This window comes from Salvelinus namaycush, chromosome 25 (genome assembly GCF_016432855.1).
Source record: "Salvelinus namaycush isolate Seneca chromosome 25, SaNama_1.0, whole genome shotgun sequence".
Classification (NCBI taxonomy): domain Eukaryota; kingdom Metazoa; phylum Chordata; class Actinopteri; order Salmoniformes; family Salmonidae; genus Salvelinus; species Salvelinus namaycush.
In genome coordinates, this window is record NC_052331.1 from 33846588 (window position 1) to 33866174 (window position 19587).

General features: G+C 42.2%; 1 protein-coding gene across 1 annotated transcript; it reads left to right on the forward strand.

The window, feature by feature from the left end:
* Positions 1–465: 465 nt before the first annotated feature.
* Positions 466–18432, forward strand: LOC120019906 (neuromedin-U receptor 1-like). Its single transcript, XM_038963316.1, has 3 exons — positions 466–798; positions 16785–17682; positions 18041–18432. The coding sequence occupies exons 1-3, from the start codon at positions 466–468 to the stop codon at positions 18430–18432; spliced, it is 1623 nt and encodes a 540-aa protein (XP_038819244.1).
* Positions 18433–19587: the final 1155 nt, after the last annotated feature.

Consider the following 19587-nt stretch of genomic DNA (forward strand, 5'->3'; position numbering starts at 1 on the left):
TCTCCTCACTGTCACTTGCTTCTCCAGCACCCTATAAGAGCAGACATGGATCTATACAGTGAGCCAGACAGACAGTGAACAATGTCCTGGGTCACTGGATAAAGTTTACTTCAAAATATGACATTTATTGTGAGTTGTTCATGTACGCTAAGAGTCAGGAAGCAAGTACAGGGAGCGAATTTAATAAATAAAACAAGCATGGAACAAAACAAGAAACACGAGTAGCGTACAGACATGAAACAGAAACAGAGTCAATAACACCTGGAGAAAGAACCAAAGGGAGTGACAGATATAGGGGAGGTAATCAGGAAGGTGATGGAGTCCAGGTGAGACTCATGAGGCGCAGGTACGCGTAACGATGGTGGCAGGTGTGCGTAATAATGCGTAAACTGGCGACAACGAGCGCCAGAGAGGGGGAGCGAGAGTAGACTTGACAGTTCAGCAATCACATTTAACTAGGACTCCATGATTCTTTCAAGTGCAGTGGGACAGAAGTTCCAGCTCAGTGCAGTGGGACAGAAGTTCCAGCTCAGTGCAGTGGGACAGAAGTTCCAGCTCGGTGCAGTGGGACAGAAATTCCAGCTCGGTGCAGTGGGACAGAAGTTCCAGCTCGGTGCAGTGGGACAGAAGTTCCAGCTCAGTGCAGTGCGACAGAAGTTCCAGCTCAGTGCAGTGCGACAGAAGTTCCAGCTCAGTGCAGTGGGACAGAAGTTCCAGCTCGGTGCAGTGGGACAGAAGTTCCAGCTCAGTGCAGTGCGACAGAAGTTCCAGCTCAGTGGCATGATGTCCAAAGAAAAGGCATATATCTGGACTCTTTATTTGACATTTTTTCTGTCTCTCCTTTATTTACCTCCCCAATCGTGATTTCAACAACCAGAGCGTCTGAACATATTTTTCTGTTACAATCATTTGGAAGGAAGGTTTTTCAAAGCTTCTCTGTCTATCTGTAATTCTTTGTACATATCGCTCAAACACTGTTTGTATCCCTTGTTTCTGCTTTTTCTGTTACAATGACCTGGTGGAGGCATGTATAGACAGACTAGGCTGAGACTACTCACTGACACTGAGTGTAACAAGAATAAAAATGGGAGAAACATGGATGATTATGCACGTAGCACGTAACCTTGTCCCCAGGCGTTGTACATTTAATGAATGCATGGATTAGACCACACCACCACAACAAAACTTTACCTGTATTTCCATCTAAAAAATAATAAACAAAAGTGGTGAGTTGTAGTTCAATTGCAATGCAAGCTACTCTGCTTTCACTAATGCACACATTGCAACCAGGTCACCCGTGATACAAGTCAGTATTTGACGTCCATCCATGTCTGAGGACTGCTCCAGATGACATGTGGATGGTGGATGTGTCGAAGCATTTGCATCTGATTCCAAAGCTTGCAAGTCCAAATCCAGCAACAGAAAGTCATTTTTTGAGATTTTTGTTTTAAACCTCTCCCAAACCTTAACCATTCAGAGTTAATGCCTAAACTTAACCCCAACCTTAAACATTCGTAGTTAAGGTATTAACTTAACCTTAAACACCTAGAAATTTGACGTTTGCAACAACTTCGAAATTTGATGTTTGAGAAATATTGATGAACATTCATTCTGACCTGAGACAGAGGTAGTTGTGCACCCCAATGAATATAGAGTGTGCATATGCACTGCTGCGTGTACTGTAGCTTCTGAGAGATTCTGCAGAAAATCCTATTTATTTAGGCAAAATAATCTATTCAATTTGCTTGTTTTGTTCAGCCAGCGTAATGCAATGCGTTAAGACTAACTTCAGCCAGCGTAATGCAATGCGTTAAGACTAACTTCAGCCAGGATAATGCAATGCGTTAAGACTAACTTCAGCCAGCGTAATGCAATGCGTTAAGACTAACTTCAGCCAGCGTAATGCAATGCGTTAAGACTAACTTCAGCCAGCGTAATGCAATGCGTTAAGACTAACTTCAGCCAGCGTAATGCAATGCGTTAAGACTAACTTCAGCCAGCGTAATGCAATGCGTTAAGACTAACTTCAGCCAGGATAATGCAATGCGTTAAGACTAACTTCAGCCAGCATAATGCAATGCGTTAAGACTAACTTCAGCCAGGATAATGCAATGCGTTAAGACTAACTTCAGCCAGGATAATGCAATGCGTTAAGATAACTTCAGCCAGGATAATGCAATGCGTTAAGACTAACCTCAGCCAGCATAATGCAATGCGTTAAGACTAACTTCAGCCAGGATAATGCAATGCGTTAAGACTAACTTCAGCCAGGATAATGCAATGCGTTAAGACTAACTTCAGCCAGGATAATGCAATGTGTTAAGACTAACTTCAGCCAGCGTAATGCAATGCGTTAAGACTAACTTCAGCCAGCGTAATGCAATGCGTTAAGACTAACTTTCAGCCAGGATAATGCAATGCGTTAAGACTAACTTCAGCCAGGATAATGCAATGCGTTAAGACTAACTTCAGCCAGCATAATGCAATGCGTTAAGACTAACTTCAGCCAGCGTAATGCAATGCGTTAAGACTAACTTCAGCCAGGATAATGCAATGCGTTAAGACTAACTTCAGCCAGCATAATGCAATGCGTTAAGACTAACTTCAGCCAGCGTAATGCAATGCGTTAAGACTAACTTCAGCCAGCATGATGCAATGCGTTAAGACTAACTTCAGCCAGCATAATGCAATGCGTTAAGATAACTTCAGCCAGGATAATGCAATGCGTTAAGACTAACTTCAGCCAGCATAATGCAATGCGTTAAGACTAACTTCAGCCAGGATAATGCAATGCGTTAAGACTAACTTCAGCCAGGATAATGCAATGCGTTAAGACTAACTTCAGCCAGCGTAATGCAATGCGTTAAGACTAACTTCAGCCAGCATAATGCAATGCGTTAAGACTAACTTCAGCCAGGATAATGCAATGCGTTAAGACTAACTTCAGCCAGGATAATGCAATGCGTTAAGATAACTTTTGTTTACACTTTTTTTTACAACAGTCAAGTGAGTTAAATTTCAATAATTGCAATGTTAGCAACTGTGCTTTTTCGATTATGCACACATTGCACAGTGCACCATTATAAGGGTGTGCAGTTGCACACAGCATTGAGAGATTCTGCAGTGCAAAATATCATAGCTATCTCATGGGGAAATAATCTACTTGAACTAGATTGTTTTGTTGGGACATTTTAATGCAATGCATGGTCATTGGTCACTAAAACAAACTTTAGCTTCTTTACAACAAGAAATCATACATTGATTATCTACCTTAACCTCATTTTACCTTCTGACTCTAAACTCTGTGTTTGCTACGTGCTTGTTGCTCGCTGGAGTCAAGTTGTGAAAATAGGTAGTTACTAGAATACGTGTTTGTTTGCAAACAGCTTTTCTTTCAAGGATGGGAGGGGCATCACACCAGTGGGGGGCATTCCATTCCGGAAGATACAGTACATGTGTATCTGAAATGGAATGAGTCCGGCCTGACTGCAAGGCAAATGCTGGCTTGGCTGCTGAGCAGATCACTGAAATGAGTGGAGGATGGGCGCGAATCCATCAAGGGGCCAGGGTTCCGGTTAGGAAGTATGCCATCCTATGTACCCAAAGGAGACTGGTGGTACTGCAGTTTAACTAACGCTGAGCCCAGAAAGGTAATTCCAATAGATGCCCCCATAGAGAAGTCAATAAAAAATTGTTGGAGGTAGCCCAATTCAGAGATAAGAGGTAGCCTAAGTCTCTAGTGGAGCATTCAAAACAACTCGGAACTCGTCAATCTCTGACTTCAGTGTATTTAAGACAACTGTGAACTCAGGGGAAAAAAATTGCTTAGACTGGGATTTTTTTTTGTAACAGTCATCCAACTCCGAATTACAATTCAGAAACACCTTTCTCTGACTTTCTGACCTGAAAATCACTGATGTCATGATAAGACCTATTCCCCCCCCCCCCCCGAGTTTCCAGTTTACCTTAAGTTTACCGGTTTAACAGACACAATCACAGTCACCATGCAATCCTTAGGCTATCAATTTCTGTGGAGTTGTCTTCTGGTTAAAAGCAGGGCTTGAATTGAGGGGGTATCTGAGGACATAGGCCTAGAAGAATGAAGCAATGTACAGAGAGATCCTTGATGAAAACCTGCTCCAGAGAGCTCAGAACCTCAGACTGGGGCAAATGTTCACCTTCCAACAGGACAACAACCCTAAGTACACAGCCAAGACAATGCAGGATTGACTTCGGGACAAGTCTCTGAATATCCTTGAGTGGCCCAACCAGAGCCCAGACTTGAGCCCGTTTGAACATCTCTGGAGAGACCTGATAATGCTCTCCATCCAACCTGACAGAGTTTGAGAGGATCTGCAAGCTTGTAGCGTCATACCCAAGAAGACTCAAGGCTGTAATCGCTGCCAAAAGTACTTCAACAAAGTCCTGAGTAAAGGGTCTGAATACTTAAATGTGATATTTCTGTTTTTGTTTTTTTGAAAAAAATTCAAAAAAACTGTTTTTGCTTTTTCATTATGGGGTAGTGTGTGTAGATTGATGAAAAACAAAAATGTTATCAATTTTAGAATAAGGCAAAAATAAAACGTGGAAAAAGTCAATAGTTCTGAATTCTTTCCAAATGCACTGTATAAACTTTGATATTTATTTGGTACAGGTAGGTCAATTTACTTTCACAGATTTGATGTACACTCACATGGCAATCATGGACTGAAATACTGAATTCTGGTGTGTGGAATAGAGAGGAGGTGGGTTCTGTGTGGGTGAGAGGTTTTGCCTGTCACTTGCTCTCAACAGGCAGATTTTTATTTTTTCTTGACGACTGTTACTAAGCTGTACCACAGCGCCGATAAAGAACAATATCCATCCGGACCTTTGCCACCTAGGAAATTTTTGTCACTGGACCTTCTCAAATAGTAGTTGAGTACCCCTGCCCTAGGTCCTGGAGAACAGGAACAGAGTGAAGGGAACAGGGTAGGAGACAGAGACGTAAACAAGCAAACACAGGTTACAGGTTGATCAGGTATGTAAAAATACAGCTTTGAATGATTTAATGTAAATGTTTGATTAGACATACAATAATGTTAATGGCAGACAGAAAAGAAAGGATACCTGTCTTATGTTAAATGTCAGTTGGGTTGATGAGGGAGGTAAAGGATGGTCCCAGGAAAAGATGAGAGAGGTGAGTTGTGAGAGAAACTAGGGTGGTGTCATGATCAGTGGAGTCATACACCTCAACCTCTTAAATGTAGTCCACATATTTGGGGACCCTATTTGATGTTCTTTATTCAATAGAGTGGTATGAGAATGGTAGTCCCTATCTGCAAAAGCAGGGTGTCTGTGGAAAGCCAAGTATCTTGGCTATTGATCGGTGCCTTCAAATCTGTGGTATGACTTACTACCATATATAGGCATACATTGATACACACCGAAAGCCATGACTCCACAGATCATGAGGATATCTGTTTTGTCTGCCTGTGACCTACCATTATTGATCACCTTCCCCGAGAGTCAAAATATTTATTTTACACAACGTTTTCACCAAACATTTTACAAGGTAAGCTTCCATTTTCGTCTGTGTTTGAGTTCTAGCTACATGGGAGGGTATGAAATGAATCCTTGGGTTGGTAGGAACAAATCTAGCCTATTACCAATGTTATTTGATGATGTATGACTTAATGGCAACATTGAATATATCTGCGCATCAAAAATATGATGTTGCCTGCTTATGTGCCGTAGACATCCATATCCCCTGTATGTCCCCTGACACCAGCACAATGTTTCAGAGAGGTTTTTATAGTGAACAATGACTTTTAGGCACATCCAGTGTTGAAAAACTGCAATTACCACATTCGGACACTTTGGAGAGGTTGAAAGGACACTTGTGTACCCTGCATACCCCATAACACCACCACCACAATGTTTGAGTGAAGTTGCTATGGTAAAAATGTTGTTTTTATACTGAACAAATAGCATTTAGGGATTGCAAATATGTAATAGCACTGGAATTATCTAATTTACAGACATATGCCACTTTTCAAAAGTTTAGGGACACTTAGAAACGTCCCGTGACCACACTTGATACCACTTACTAAAATATCTGACCATTTCTAGTTAAGTCTATCAATCCCATTTTTCTTCTGATATTGTTCACATGTTGTGGAGGCCATTTGATGTGTTTCCAGCTCGAATCATCATTGATCTTGTCTTTCAGAACTATGTAACTCATATCTACCTTCTGATCATTTCAATGATGTCCTCTTTCCAAATATACCAAGTTTTTGCATGTCAGAATCATGTGATTATACATGAATAGCAGCTACATTGGTGTATGTCTATTTATGTGGAAATCTACATTTTCACCTGTCAAATTTGTTATGTCAGTGGGGTTGATGAGGGAGGTAAGGGATGGTCCCAAGAAAAGATGAGAGAGGTGAGTTGTGAGAGAAACTCCAGGGTGCTGTCATGACCACTGGAGTCATACACCTTAACAGTACCTACCTGGCAGCGGAGGTTACTTATCGTGACCCAGTGGTTAGCCTTGAGATTTACTATTTGGAGAAACCCCTGGGCCAGTGTGTTGGTACTGCTGACAGCATGGCGATGCCGCCTACCACGAGGTAGTTTGTCCCTGGTGATGTGTTGGGCAGACCACACCACGCTCTGGAGAGCCCTGCGGTTGCGGGCGGTACAGTTGCCGTACCAGGCGGTGATACAGCCCTACAGGATGCTCTCAATTGTGCATCTGTAAAAGTTTGTGAGGGTTTTAGGTGCCAAGCCTAAGAATTTGTTCTTAACTGACTTGCCTAGTTAAATAAAGGTTAAATAAATAAAAAATGTGTGGCATGACAATGATAGAGAAGTTGGCACGTATACAATATTGAACCGGGTCTAGAGCAGTGTCTAGTTCATTCCTAGGAGTTACGGGGCGGAGACTGCCTGAGGTCTTGAACTCAGAGTCAACGTTGATAAAACATTGCATGGTGGTTGTGTGTTTGCTGGGGACCATCCCATTCAGGAGTTCCAAAAAGGCCAGACCTGCATGATTACATGGCAGCCATGGAAATGGATGAACCAGAATCAATACAATTTGATTTAAAAAACTAAACCCCTTACAAAACAATAAACCTCTCTGCATATCCGTGTGTGATTTCATTCTGCCCAGTAGGACCATGGGTGCCTACAAACACAAGTCTCGTTATCTCCACTCACCCTCAGTTCTGTACATAGTTACGTGTATTCAATCACTAGGTCTTAATCCTGTGCTGCAGCGCCAGACTACGACTGGCTGTCACGTCATTTAGCCACAATTAGGGTGCCGGCTGAGACCCTTGTTTTTTGGTATGTTTATTTTATTTGTTTATGTAAAATTTTATTTATGCAGTCGAGTCAACATTTATTTATCCAGGCAAGTTAATTAACTTATATTTACAATGACGGCCTGGCCATTAAGTGGCTTCCGCCGGCACTTGAGACAAGAGGAAAACAGGAAGAGAGAAACATAGGATAATTTCTTAGAAGCTCTAGACTTGATAGGGGGTTCTTGCATAAGTTATGGGATTTCTAGTCGTGATACGCTATACTTAGCCTGGTTAAACCAGACCAGTGGTGAACGTAGCGTTCAGTCTGGTATAACTGCCAGGCTATGTGCCATACTGATTTGGGCAATGAGGCCCTTTACCTAGTCAGATTAACTCATGGATACCATTTTTATGTATCTGCGTCCAGTGACACAAGCCTACCAGATGAGCTAAATAACTTCTATGCTCGCTTCGAGGCAAATAACACTTAAACATGCATGAGAGCATCAGCTGGTCCGGATGACTGTGTGATCACGCTGTCCGCAACTGATGTGAGTAAGACCTTTAAACAGGTCAACATTCACAAGGCCGCTAAGCCAGACAGATTACCAGGACATGTACTGCGAGCATGCGCTGACCAATTGGAAAGTGTCTTCACTGACATTTTCAACCTCTCCCTGTCCGAGTCTGTAATACCAACATGTTTCAAGCAGACCAGCATAGTCCCTGTGCCCAAGAACACTAAGGTAACCTGCCTAAATGACTACCGACCCGTAGCACTCACGTCTGTAGCCATGCTTACAGTCTGTAGCCATACTTTGAAAGGCTGGTCATGGCTCACATCAACACCATTATCTCAGAAACCATAGACCCACTCCAATGTGCATACCACCCCAACAGATACACAGATTATGCAATCTCTACTGCACTCCACACTGCCCTTTCCCACCTTGACAAAAGGAACACCTATGTGAGAATGCTATTCATTGACTACGGCTCAGCGTTCAACACCATCACTAAGCTAAGGACCCTGGGACTAAACTCCTCCCTCAGCAACTGGATCCTAGACTTCCTGACGGGCTGACCCCAGGTGGTAAGGGTAGGTAACAACACATCCACCACGCTGATCCTCAACACAGGGGCCCCTCAGGGGTGCGTACTCAGTCCCCTCCTGTACTCCCTGTTCACTCATGACTGCACGGCCAGGCACAACTCCAACACCATCATTAAGTTTGCTGATGACACAACAAACAGTGGTAGGCCTGATCACCGACAACGATGAGACAGCATATAGGGAAGAGGTCAGAGACCTGACCGTGTGGTGCAAAGACAACAACCTCTCCCTCAACGTGATCAAGACAAAGGAAAAGGAGGACCGAGGATGCCCCTATTCTCATTGACGGGGATGTAGTGGAGCAGGTTGAGAGCTTCAAGTTCCTTGACGTCCACATCACCAACAAACTAACATAGTCCAAGCACATCAAGACAGTCGTGAAGAGAGCACAACAAAACCTATTCCCCCTCAGGAGACTGAAAAGACTTGGCATGGGTCCTCAGATCCTCAAAAGGTTTTACAGCTGCATCATCGAGAGCATCCTGACGGATTGCATCACTGCCTGGTATGGCAACTGCTCGGCCTCCGACCGCAAGGCACTACAGAAGGTAGTGCGTACGGCCCAGTACATCACCGGGGCCAAGCTTCCTGCCATCCAGGACCTCTATACCAGGCGGTGTCAGAGGAAGGCCCTAAAAATTGTCAAAGACTCAGGCCACCCTAGTCATAGACTGTTCTCTCTGCTACCGCACGGGAAAACAGTACCGGAGCGCCAAGTCTAGCTTCAAGAAGCTTCTAAACAGGTTCCACTGCCAAACCATTACACTCCTGAAAATCTAATCAAATGGCTACCTAGACAATGCTGCTCCTTAATGATTTGTTTTTTTTATCTCTTACTTTTTGGGGGGTTTTCTTAAAACTGCATTGTTGGTTAAGGGCTTGTAAGTAAGCATTTCACTGGAAGGTCTACACCTGTTGTATTCGGCGCATGTGACAAATAAATATTTGATTTGATATGAAGGAAGTTAAGAGGTAGTTTTTTAGAACCTAAGCTAACTAGCATTAGCGCAATGACTGGAAGTCTAGAGGAACAGCTCTAGCAATTGCGCTAATGCTAGTTAGCAACTTCCTTCAATCTGCATTCAAGTACATAAACGTGGTATCCGAACTATCCCTTTAAATTTGAAATGTGATGGTTGGAATAGGACTAACATTGTACATCAGACCCCATGCACTGAGGATGTGGTGAGAGAAATGTAATTTGTTGGACATGTCTCCCACAAACTATGTCATTGTTGTGAAATAAATAGGTGTCATTCTGTTGTGTAGTGGAGGGTAAACGCACGTAAATGCCTTTTGTGTGATCGCTTTCCCACCGAACGTGAAAAAATGAATTGAAATTATAGGGGATTGTTACTTTAAATTAAGCACCAATTTTTTTTTTACCACTACATCACTGGTGTCATTGTTATCCGGTGATCTAAGATGTCTCACAAACTATCTCAGTGGGTTCTTTTCAGGAAACCTTCAGTACCTGTCCTTCCTCGTTCACTCCCAAAAAATTATTCACTTTTCTGCAGGAGTAAATAGATACAGTGCCTTCAGAAAGTATTCACACAGCTTGACTTTATCCACATGTTGTTACTTTTTTAACCTTTATTTAACTAGGCAAGTCAGTTAAGAACAAATTCTTATTTACAAAGACGGCCTACCGGGAACAGTAGGTTAGCTGCCTTGTTCAGAGGCAGAACGACAGATGTTTACCTTGTCAGCTCTGGGATTTGCCCAACACTCTAACCACTAGGCTACCTGCCGCACCAAATATTAGTAATATTAAGGTATCAGGTACATTATGTCCACATCACCTCAGCATACGGTGGACTTAAGTGTTTTAAATTAGTGTTTAAGTGATATTTAAAACGGAACATTGGGCTTGCAGTACAGAGACAACTTTTTTCTAAGCATTTTCACGATTGATGTTTTACAGTTCACGTCTTCTTCTCTTGTTTATTTATTTGGCTGTTGTTGTATAGAAGCGGTCATTGGGTGAGTATTTAGTCGGAGCATTAGCTTTCACCCTGGACAACGTGTTGAAGAGGTAAAATAATAGAGGCCATCTTGTCTAGGTAAACTCTATTTTTGTGTGTGACATCACTGCCCTTTTAACTGGGGCCGGGCTCTGTGTGTGTGTGTGTGTGTGTGTGTGTGTGTGTGTGTGTGTGTGTGTGTGTGTGTGTGTGTGTGTGTGTGTGTGTGTGTGTGTGTGTGTGTGTGTGTGTGTAGTGGGGTAATAAAAGTGGAACCTTTTTTAAATTGGTTGCCACTGTGAACAAAAGCTCTATCAGACATCACTACATCAGACGTCAATTGGCACAGTCATTGGTTCACTGCAGGTCAAGGACTCAATCTTACAAGGTGTGTGGTGCAGTTAGGAGATGTACATAGGGGATGAGACCAGAGGGAGGAGGAGAACAGAGAGCTGAGCATCATTTACTCTCCCAGAGAAAAAGAATTGGGGAGAGAGAGATGATATTTTTGGTGCTATGCTCTCCAATTCATGAAGACTGAGAGGAGCGAGCAGCGCTCTTTGTCTTCACTCCGGCAGTTCAGGAGATTTTAACATGGGGATTCAAACCGGTAAAGTATAGGAAGACGTAATCGTTGCAAAGTTGAAATCCAAGCAGTGGAGGACAAATGACAAACATCAATTTGCGACCTTTTTCCCTCTCCTTTACATACATCCGTGTCTGAAGAGAAATAAGAAGAGGACATTTAAAAAGGACAAGGTAAGTTTTCCATCTTTCCATCCATGGCACATGACTATGGAAGAACATTCTGCAATGACTACCATGAATGCTTATTATAAACAAATGTCCATAAAAAAAAGGTGCATTAGTGTCCATTAGTGGTTCTTGTTAGACAAAGACAAGAAACAGGCCCACTGTACTTTCCCAAATTATACAAACATATACAGCTATGGGTTCAACACTGTTTATAGTACCTATATCGCTAAAAGAATGTCAAAATGACCCGTATACTTTCTACATCTATACAGTATAAATAATATGGGAATAGTCATATTTTTATATCCATTTTCATGTATGTATTTTAATACCTCTCATAGCTAATTATCTTGAACTTGATATAAATTTGGATGGGAGAGAGCAGTAGGTGGTTGTTTTGAATTAATCATGACTTTGACCAGGCTGTGTTTATGCAGTTGGATCCGTGGCTGGTTTGGAGCCAAATATTTTAACTGAATTGTTATTGTTATGTTATTGTTATGATTATAATAGTTTATATTGGTTATTTGGAGTGACAAATCCATTTGGATCTTTTAGCTTTGTTTAGAAAAATGTAATGATGATTTATGACAGGTCGGTCACAGATACTTATTTTTTAAGGTATGGGCTTCGCATATAGTTGATCAGGCTGTTGATTGTGGCCTGTGGCATGTTGTCCCACTCCTCCTCAATAGCTGTACGATGTTGCTGGATATTGGTGAGAACTGGATCACGCCGATGTACACTTCGATCCAAAGCATCCCAAACATACTCAATGGGTGACATGTCTGGTGAGTATGCAGGCCATGGAAGAACTGGGATATTTTCAACTTCCAGGAATTGTGTACAGATCCTTGCGACATGGGGCTGTGCATTATCATGCTGAAACATGAGGTGATGGTGGCGGATGAAAGACACGACAATGGGCCTCAGGATCTCGTCACAGTATCTCTGTGCATTCAAATTGCCATCGATAAAGTGTAATTGTGTTCATCGTCTTTAGCTTATGCCTGCCCATATCATAACTCCACCTCCATCATGGGGCACTTTGTTCACAACGTTGACATCAGCAAACCGCTCGCCCACACGACGCCATACACGTGGTCTGCGGTTGTGAGGCCGTTTGTACGTACCAAACTCTCTAAAATGATGGAGGCGGCTTATGGTAGAGAAATTAACATTACATTCTCTGGCAACAGCACTGGTGGACATTCCTGCAGTCAGTATGCCAATTGCACACTCCCTCAAATCTTGAGACATCTGTGGCATTGTGTTGTGTGACAAATCTACACATTTTAGAATGGCCTTTTGTTGTCCCCAGCACAAGGTTCTCCTGTGTAATGATCATGCTGTTTAATCAGCTTCTTGATATGCCACACTTGTCAGGTGGATGGATTATCTTGGCAAAGGAGAAATGCTCACTAACAGGCATGTAAACAAATGTGTACACCACATTTGAGAGTAATAATGTAAGAACCAACGCTGGAGTAGAGAAGCAGGTACGGAGTCAACATTTAAATAAGAAACAGATATAGAACAAGACAGGAACAGCGTCAGCACACGGGTAACACAACGACATACTACAATTAATCCTGAAGCGGGGAACAGAGCTTGGTAATGACACAGGTGATTGAGTCAAGGTGAGTCCAATAATTGCTGATGCGCGTAACGGGGGAAGGAAGGTGTGCGTAATGATGGTGGCAGGATTGCGTAATGCTGAGGAACCTGCCGCTTTCGAGCGCCAGGGAGGGGGAGCGGGCGCAGGTGTGCCAAATAAGCCTTTTGTGCATATGGAACATTTTTGGGATCTTTTATTTCAGCTCATGAAACATGGGAACAACACTTTACATGTTGCGTTTATATTTTTGTTCAGTCTGGTGAACCAAGTTCATGTGACGAGTAACCTTGTCTGGGACATTGGCTTTAGCACAGAAGGCTAACACTGCCAGGAGAACCAGGTCACGCCACCAATATAACCGAGGTCTCCTGTGAGCCAACAAGTTCTCATGCAAGAATGAACCATCATTCGAGCTTGGTTCACTGAACCACCTGTGTTACATTTTGCAATGTGTGTTAGCAAAGCGCTATTAGAGAGACAAGATGGATAGAACCTTCATGAAAGGTTCTATCTTCTGAAATCAATCAATCTCACTTGGAAGAGGAAAATACAACACCAGCGCCAACATTTTGCTATATTCATTCAGTATGAAATGTAGCATAACACATTTTAAAAAATACATTTTAAATGGGAAAGTAAATAAACAATTCTGTTCCTTTTCTGTCAGTAAAAAAGTATCATTTTTTTGATCCATTCAGTACATTGGTTGGTGCATGAAAGGTTTTCTAAATGGATGAGGGCATAGCAAGGCATCACATTACAGAAGAGGTATGCAATCACAAGTTAATGGCTCCTCCAAAATGTATCTATTGTGCCACTTGATTCAATCATACCGTGTTCTGTTGTTCATGAAAAAAATTGTAACATGCAAAACCCCTGAGGGTAACACATTTGTAATCTTCCGATATTAAATCAGTTTCAACCTGTATTATGGGCAACAATGAAATATGGAGAAATCATAAAATAAAATAAATCGGTAACACTTTATTTGAAGCTTAGTGTCACACCCTGACCGTAGAGATCCTTTTTATGTCTCTATTTTGGTTGGTCAGGGCGTGAGTTTGGGTGGGCATTCTATGTCTGGTGTTCTATGTTGTCCTTGTTATGTATTTCTGTGTGTTTGGCCTGGTATGGTTCTCAATCAGAGGCAGCTGTCTATCGTTGTCTCTGATTGAGAATCATACTTAGGTAGCCTGTTCCCACCTGTGTTTGTGGGTGGTTGTTTCCTGTTTAGTGTTTGTTTCACCTTTCAGGACTGTTCGTTTGTCGTGTTTGTTGTTTTGTCAAGTGTTGCGTATTTTATTAAATAGTATGAACACTGCACCCTGGTCCTCTTCTCCTTCTCCCGACGACGTGCGTTACACTTAGCTACGTATTATTCTGTAGGTACACTCCCGTTCAAAAGTTTAGGGTCACTTAGAAATGTCCTTGTTTTTTAAAGAAAAGCTAATTTTTTGTCCATTAAAATAACATCAAATTGATCAGAAATACAGTGTAGAAATTGTTAATGTTGTAAATGACTATTGTAGCTGGAAACGACAGATTTTTAATGGAATATCTACATAGGCGTACAGAGGCCCATTATCAGCAAACATCACTTGTGTTCCAATGGCACATTGTGTTAGCTAATCCAAGTTGATCATTTTAAAAGGCTAATTGATCATTAGAAAACCCTTTTACAATTATGTTAGCACAGCTGAAAACTGTTGTGCTGATTAAAGAAACAATAAAACTGGCCTTCTTTAGACTAGTTGAGTATTTGGAGCATCAGCATTTGTGGATTCGATTACAGTCTCAAAATGGCCAGAAACAAAGACCTTTCTTCTGAAAATTGTCAGTACGTTCTTATTCTGAGAAATGAAGGCTATTCCATAAGAGAAATTGCCAAAAAACTGAAGATCTCGTACAACGCTGTGTAGTACTCCCTTCACAGAACAACGCAAACTGTCTCTAACCAGAATAAAAAGAGGAGTGGAAGGCCCCGGTGCACAACTGAGCAAGAGGACAAGTACATTCGAATGTCTAGTTTGAGAAACAGACGCCTCACAAGTCCTCAACTGGAAGCTTCATTAAATAGTACCCGCAAAACACCAGTCTCAACAGTGAAGAGGCAACTCCGGGATGCTGGCCTTCTAGGCAGAATTGCAAATAAAAAGCCATATCTCAAACTGCCCAATAAAAAGAAAAGATGAAGATGGGCAAAAGAACACAAACACTGGACAGAGGAAGATTGGAAAAAAGTGTTATGGACAGACGAATCTAAGTTTGAGGTGTTCGGATCACAAAGAACATTCGTGAGATGTAGAGAAAATGAAAAGATGCTGGAGGAGTACTCGACGCCATCTGTCAAGCATGGTGGAGGCAATGTGATGGTCTGAGGGTGCTTTGGTGGTGGTAAAGTGGGAGATTTGTACAGGGTAAAAGGGATCTTGAAGAAGAAAGGGTATAACTCTGTGGACGGCGCTTAATTGGAGCCAATTTCTTCCTACAACAGGACAATAACTCAAGGCACAGCTCCAAACTATACAATAACTATTTAGGGAAGAAGCAGTCAGCTGGTATTCTGTCTATAATGGAGTGGCCAGCACAGTCACCGGATCTCAACCCTATTGACCTTTTGTGGGAGCAGCTTGACCGTATGGTACATAAGAAGTGCCCATCAAGCCAATCCAACTTGTGGGAGAGGCTTCAGGAAGCATGGGATGAAATCTCTTCAGATTACCTCAACAAATTGACAACTAGAATGCCAAAGGTCTGCAAGGCTGTAATTGCTGCAAATGGAGGATTATTTGACGAAAGCAAGGTTTGAAGGACACAATTATTATTTCAATTAAAATAATTTTTTATAACCTTGTCAACGTCTTGACTACATTTCCTCTTCATTTTGCAACTCATTTCATGTCGGTTTCATGGAAAACAAGGATGACCCCTAAGTGACCCCAAACTTTTGAACGATAGTGTAAATCCATTTAGTATGATATGTCAAGTTTCATATGGTATGTATTCATTTGTGGATGTCCATCACACATTTTGTATAATATGTTCCGAATTACAATTCCTATGATATTTCTTTCGAATTGCAATTCGTACAATATCTTATGAATTTACAAAAAAGTATGACATGTTACGAGTTCCAATTTTTTGTGGCTAACGTTAGCTAGGTGACTAGGTGGCTAACGCCAACGTTAGCTAGGTGGCTAACGTTAGCTAGGCTATGGGGTTAAGGTTAGGAGTTAGGTTAAAGGGTTAGGGAAAGGGTTAGCTAACATGCTAAGTAGTTGCAAAGTAGCTAAAAAGTAGTAAGTAGTTGAAAAGTTGCTAATTAGCTAAAATGATGAGATCTGAATACTCAACCTTAGCGTTACACGCCCACCCATCCCGACCAACCACCATCCTTTCATTTTTGCCTTAAGTAACCTTCAGTCTTATATAACCATGCCAAACCTTACATTTCATACTAATTTGAATGTCCCAGGTTTACATTTACTATGTTTCGTCTAGTTTTTGAGACCAGGCTGCGTCATAACACTTTATAACACCTCATAACCATGTCATAACAGCTGTCATAGCCTGTTGTAAATAACATTGTAACACTGTTTTCACACATAGACGTTTTGTTAAATAAAATGTACATGTTAATGTTGTGCCATACAGTATATTGTGATATTTTATAACCTGGTTTTGACACCTACATAAGTGTCAAAACCCACAAAAACCTACCACACAAGGCAAACCATTCAATTACATCAAACTTGTAGTAGGCTATGTTAGATAACATTTCCTGGAATTAGCATTGTAATTGCACACACATTGATATTAGACATACAGTACCTACCCCGATGCTCATTTGCTGATGACTGGGATGAATTCAGAAGCGAGACAAGACACCCTCATTGTGACATATGACTGACATATGAGCATGTCATAATCACCAACTGCCAAATGTTGTTTGTTCAGACTGCAGCTAAACTGTCACCTACACTGAACCAAGCAAAACATTCCATTCCTATTATTTCCATTCTCCCCCTCAGGTGTTGTGTCCCCATAAACCAATGGCTCAGTATAACTGTTCCTCTCTGGGTCTGCCTGCCACCACTCCTGACCAGCTTGGTTGGAACGTGTCCTGGGCCCTGGGCAACGTCAGTGCTGATGACATGGAGGACACGTGCCTGAATCGGAGTCAGTACCTGGAGAAGTTTCTAGGCTTCCAGCGGTCGCCTGTTTTCCTGCCGGTTTGCATTACCTTCCTCATCATCTTCGCTGTGGGAGTGTTAGGGAACGTGCTCACCTGCGCCGTCATCGTGCACTACAAGGTGATGCGGACGCCAACTAATTACTACCTGTTCAGTCTGGCCGTGTCCGACTTATTAGTCCTACTGCTGGGTATGCCGTTGGAACTCTACGAGATGTGGAGCAACTACCCGTTCCTGTTCGGCGCCGGCGGCTGTTACTTCAAGACCTTCCTGTTTGAAACGGTCTGCTTTGCCTCCATTCTCAATGTAACGGCACTGAGCGTGGAGCGCTACATCGCTGTGTTACACCCGCTGAAAGTCAAGCACGTGGCCACACACGCCCATGCCAAGCGTGTCATCCTGATGCTGTGGGTCATATCCATGGTGTGCGCCATGCCAAACACCAGCCTCCACGGTGTGGCCGTGTTGAGGCCCCGATTTGGCCGCCAATTCCCAGAGTCGGCCATCTGCATGATGGTCAAGCCCATGTGGATGTACAACCTGATTATTCAAGTGACCACGCTGGTCTTCTTCCTGATGCCTATACTCACCATCACTGTGCTGTACCTGCGCATCGGCCTGCAGCTCAGGATGGAGAGACGCATGCAGGGGGTCGGGACCGGGCAGGGTTTTGGTCCTGATCGCCACTGCAGACACCAGCAGAGGGCGCGCCACCGACAAGTCACCAAGATGCTTTGTGAGTTCCTCATCCACTTTCTCTATCGTGCCTGAAGGGTAGAGAGGAGATGTCCAGAAAATTACAGATTACAGACCGATCTCTCTATTGAATAGGGATTTAAAATGATTTGCTGAAGTACAACCGTTCCTAAACATGTCTGTTGTTACTTAACCATTGCTCTTGCTCTCAGAAGATAAGATGTTCTGGAAATGCGACAAATTATAGACCGATATTTATTTTGAATTGGGACTTAAAATTCTGTGCTAAAGTACAAACCAAAAGATTAGTTTCTAAATATGTTCATTGTCACTTAAACATTGCTCTTGCTCTCAAAGTCTGCAAATGTCTTGTCTTGTCTGTCCAACTGTCTACGCAGGCGTACTGGTGATTGTTTTTGGCATCTGCTGGGCTCCCTTCCACATTGACCGTCTCATGTGGAGCTTCATAAACTCCTGGACTGGCCACCACCACCTGATCTTCGAGTACGTCCACATCGTCTCCGGGGTCTTCTTCTACCTCAGCTCGGCGGTCAACCCCATCCTCTACAACCTCATGTCCACCCGCTTCCGGGAGATGTTCCAGCATATCACGTGTCGCTCCGGCCTCTGTGGCGGCGACGTGCGCCTGCTGAACGCCCGTAGCACCCAAATTACCCTACGTAGTATCGTCTATGAGAAGCCGCAACATAACACCCCAGACAGAGAGGAGCAGAATGTGTACGTAAACCCCAACGGCCAGCATGTATATGGCAATACAAGCCCTGATTAGATAGAGGGTGATGGGGTGGGGGTACCAAAACAATGTATAAACATTAACTAAGATTGGGTACCAAAATTAGAAAATGTGTAGCTGATTGAATGTGTACAGCGAGAGTTTGGATGGAAAGCAACAGAGTTGAATTTGAAGTTTTGCCCTTGGCTTTGGATTTAAAGTTGAATTCTCACTGGGCGATACCAAAATTAACCAGGATGAGGTACCAAAATGTAACAAGATTATTAAATCAATCACTGATTGAATGTGTAGCAGGTAGGCATTTATTGGGATAACTCATGTACTGAAGGCAGCTTTGTAGAGTGGACACTAGTTGGCACAGCCACAAAGTCATACAATCCGATTTTAAACCTAACCCTAACCACCCTGATAACCTTATGCCTAACCCTAACATATAGCCAATTTTGACTTCGCAGCTGGCCCATCTAGTGGAAATCGCACAGCTCTGCCTCCAGAACACGACATCTCAATAAAGGTCAACCTGCGACTGTGTACAGCCTGAATGGATAGAGAGAATGTAATAAAGTCTAGTCCTTCGACTTTGAATTTAAAATGGTTTTCCCACACACATACAATTAGTTATATGTGGGTTATTCAAATGTTTATTCTGTGCAGATGAAAGTGTTCTTCAACCGGATATTAATATTCAGATTGAACACATTATTTATATAAGCTTATCTAATAATCAAACTTTGAAAAAGAAAAGATACCCAGCTTTGTAAAATAGCTTATTAATATAATACTGATCTTATTCTGTTCATATGTTTCAGGAGACACGATTAAATTGTAACTGTCTTTTTCCATGCGTTATTGTACTAGGTACACTATCAAAATCCCACTCACTATGAATGTATATCACAGGCAATATTGAAAGTATATGGGAGGTAGAAATGTCATGACACAGAAATGGAAAATGTGATGTGCGATGTACGTATGACATCCTTAAAGAAATGGAAATGCTGTCATGTTGTCATGTGGGTTTAGTAAGGACTTGATTGTTTATAGATTACTAATTCATGTGTTATGTTGCTTTTAAGTAGCCTACTGTAAAATATGAACATTATTTAGGAAAACACAATGGTTTTACTGACGAGCTGCATGACAAATCTACATGAAAAATCGGTTTCAATTGCAACAGTATAATTTACATTT